Source organism: Apaloderma vittatum, unplaced genomic scaffold (genome assembly GCF_000703405.1).
Source record: "Apaloderma vittatum isolate BGI_N311 unplaced genomic scaffold, ASM70340v1 scaffold29346, whole genome shotgun sequence".
Lineage (NCBI taxonomy): Eukaryota > Metazoa > Chordata > Aves > Trogoniformes > Trogonidae > Apaloderma > Apaloderma vittatum.
The window spans coordinates 852-1,940 of record NW_009721874.1 but is presented as its reverse complement, the minus strand read 5'-3'; the positions used below and the strand labels follow the sequence as shown (position 1 = coordinate 1,940).

Sequence of the window (1,089 nt, the reverse complement as noted above, 5' to 3'; positions counted from 1 at the left end):
GTCAAGGGTTCCCCTGCCCATGGGCGGGGGTTGGGTAGATGAGCCCTAAGGTCCCTTCCAACCTAAGACATTCTAGGATTCTTACTCTGTCCCTGGAGATGCTGCCTGGGCCAGGGTTCACCCTTCCCCTGGGGAGGAGCCCCTCTTCCACAGGTGTTTTGGACATGGTTCGAGGAGCTTCACTGCTGGGGCAGGAAGGAGCAGACATGGAGGGAGCCAAGAAGGCAGGGAAGGACTCAGGGGCAGTGCTCCAGCTGTAAGCTGACAGGACTCAGCCTGGTACATGGGGTTCTGCAGGGTCCCCCAGCACAGCGCAGCAGCCAAGCATTGTCCTCTCCTTCCTCGGTAACCTCTCTGTTCCTCCCCCAGGTCTTCCTTATGATGTTCGTGGTCTACTTTGTGGTGTCAGAGTCGCTGTCCATCAAGAAGGAAGGCAGAGCCTACTTCAGGCTGTGGGGCAACTACAGCCAGTGGCTCTTCATCCTCCTCACCACTTGCACCGTGGTGGTGCACCTCAGCCAAGCCACCCTCGCCGACCAGCAGTGGCTCAAGTACCTCAGCAACCGCCAACTTCTACCAAGTGGCCTTTCTCAACAGCGTCTTCAGCACCTTGGCCGCGTCCCTCCTCTTCCTTCTCACCATGCAGGTATGGAGAGGGTTGGGTGGGACCAGCACGTGGGCAGGAATGTGTGCTTTGGTGCCCCTGTGCCAGCTTGTCACCCGTGCACAGTCCCAGCAGGCCCTGAAGTAAAAACAGATGTGGGACTCGTCCTGCTGTGCCCGTTGCCAGGGCTGCTCCCACATCCAGGCTTGGCTACAGGACAGAGGTGGTGGCCAGTGATGCCACACGCTCACGGGCATCTCTGTGGGCAGGAATGTGTGCTTTGGTGCCCCTGTGCCAGCTTGTCACCCGTGCACAGTCCCAGCAGGCCCTGAAGTAAAAACAGATGTGGGACTCGTCCTGCTGTGCCCGTTGCCAGGGCTGCTCCCACATCCAGGCTTGGCTACAGGACAGAGGTGGTGGCCAGTGATGCCACACGCTCACGGGCATCTCTGCTGCAGCGCTCGGGGTCTCTAAAGCCTCTGGGC

The 1,089-nt window shown here is 59.8% G+C and overlaps 1 protein-coding gene across 1 annotated transcript in view; it reads left to right on the top strand.

Annotated features, from left to right (window-relative positions):
• The window catches only part of PKD1 (polycystic kidney disease 1 (autosomal dominant)), a gene marked incomplete at both ends in the record, with an annotated part of 48,959 nt that overhangs the window by 47,023 nt on the left and 847 nt on the right, over positions 1 to 1,089 (top strand). The window contains 2 exon segments of the mRNA XM_009871555.1: positions 370 to 566; positions 568 to 646. Coding sequence (XP_009869857.1) covers positions 370 to 566; positions 568 to 646 — 276 coding nt within the window.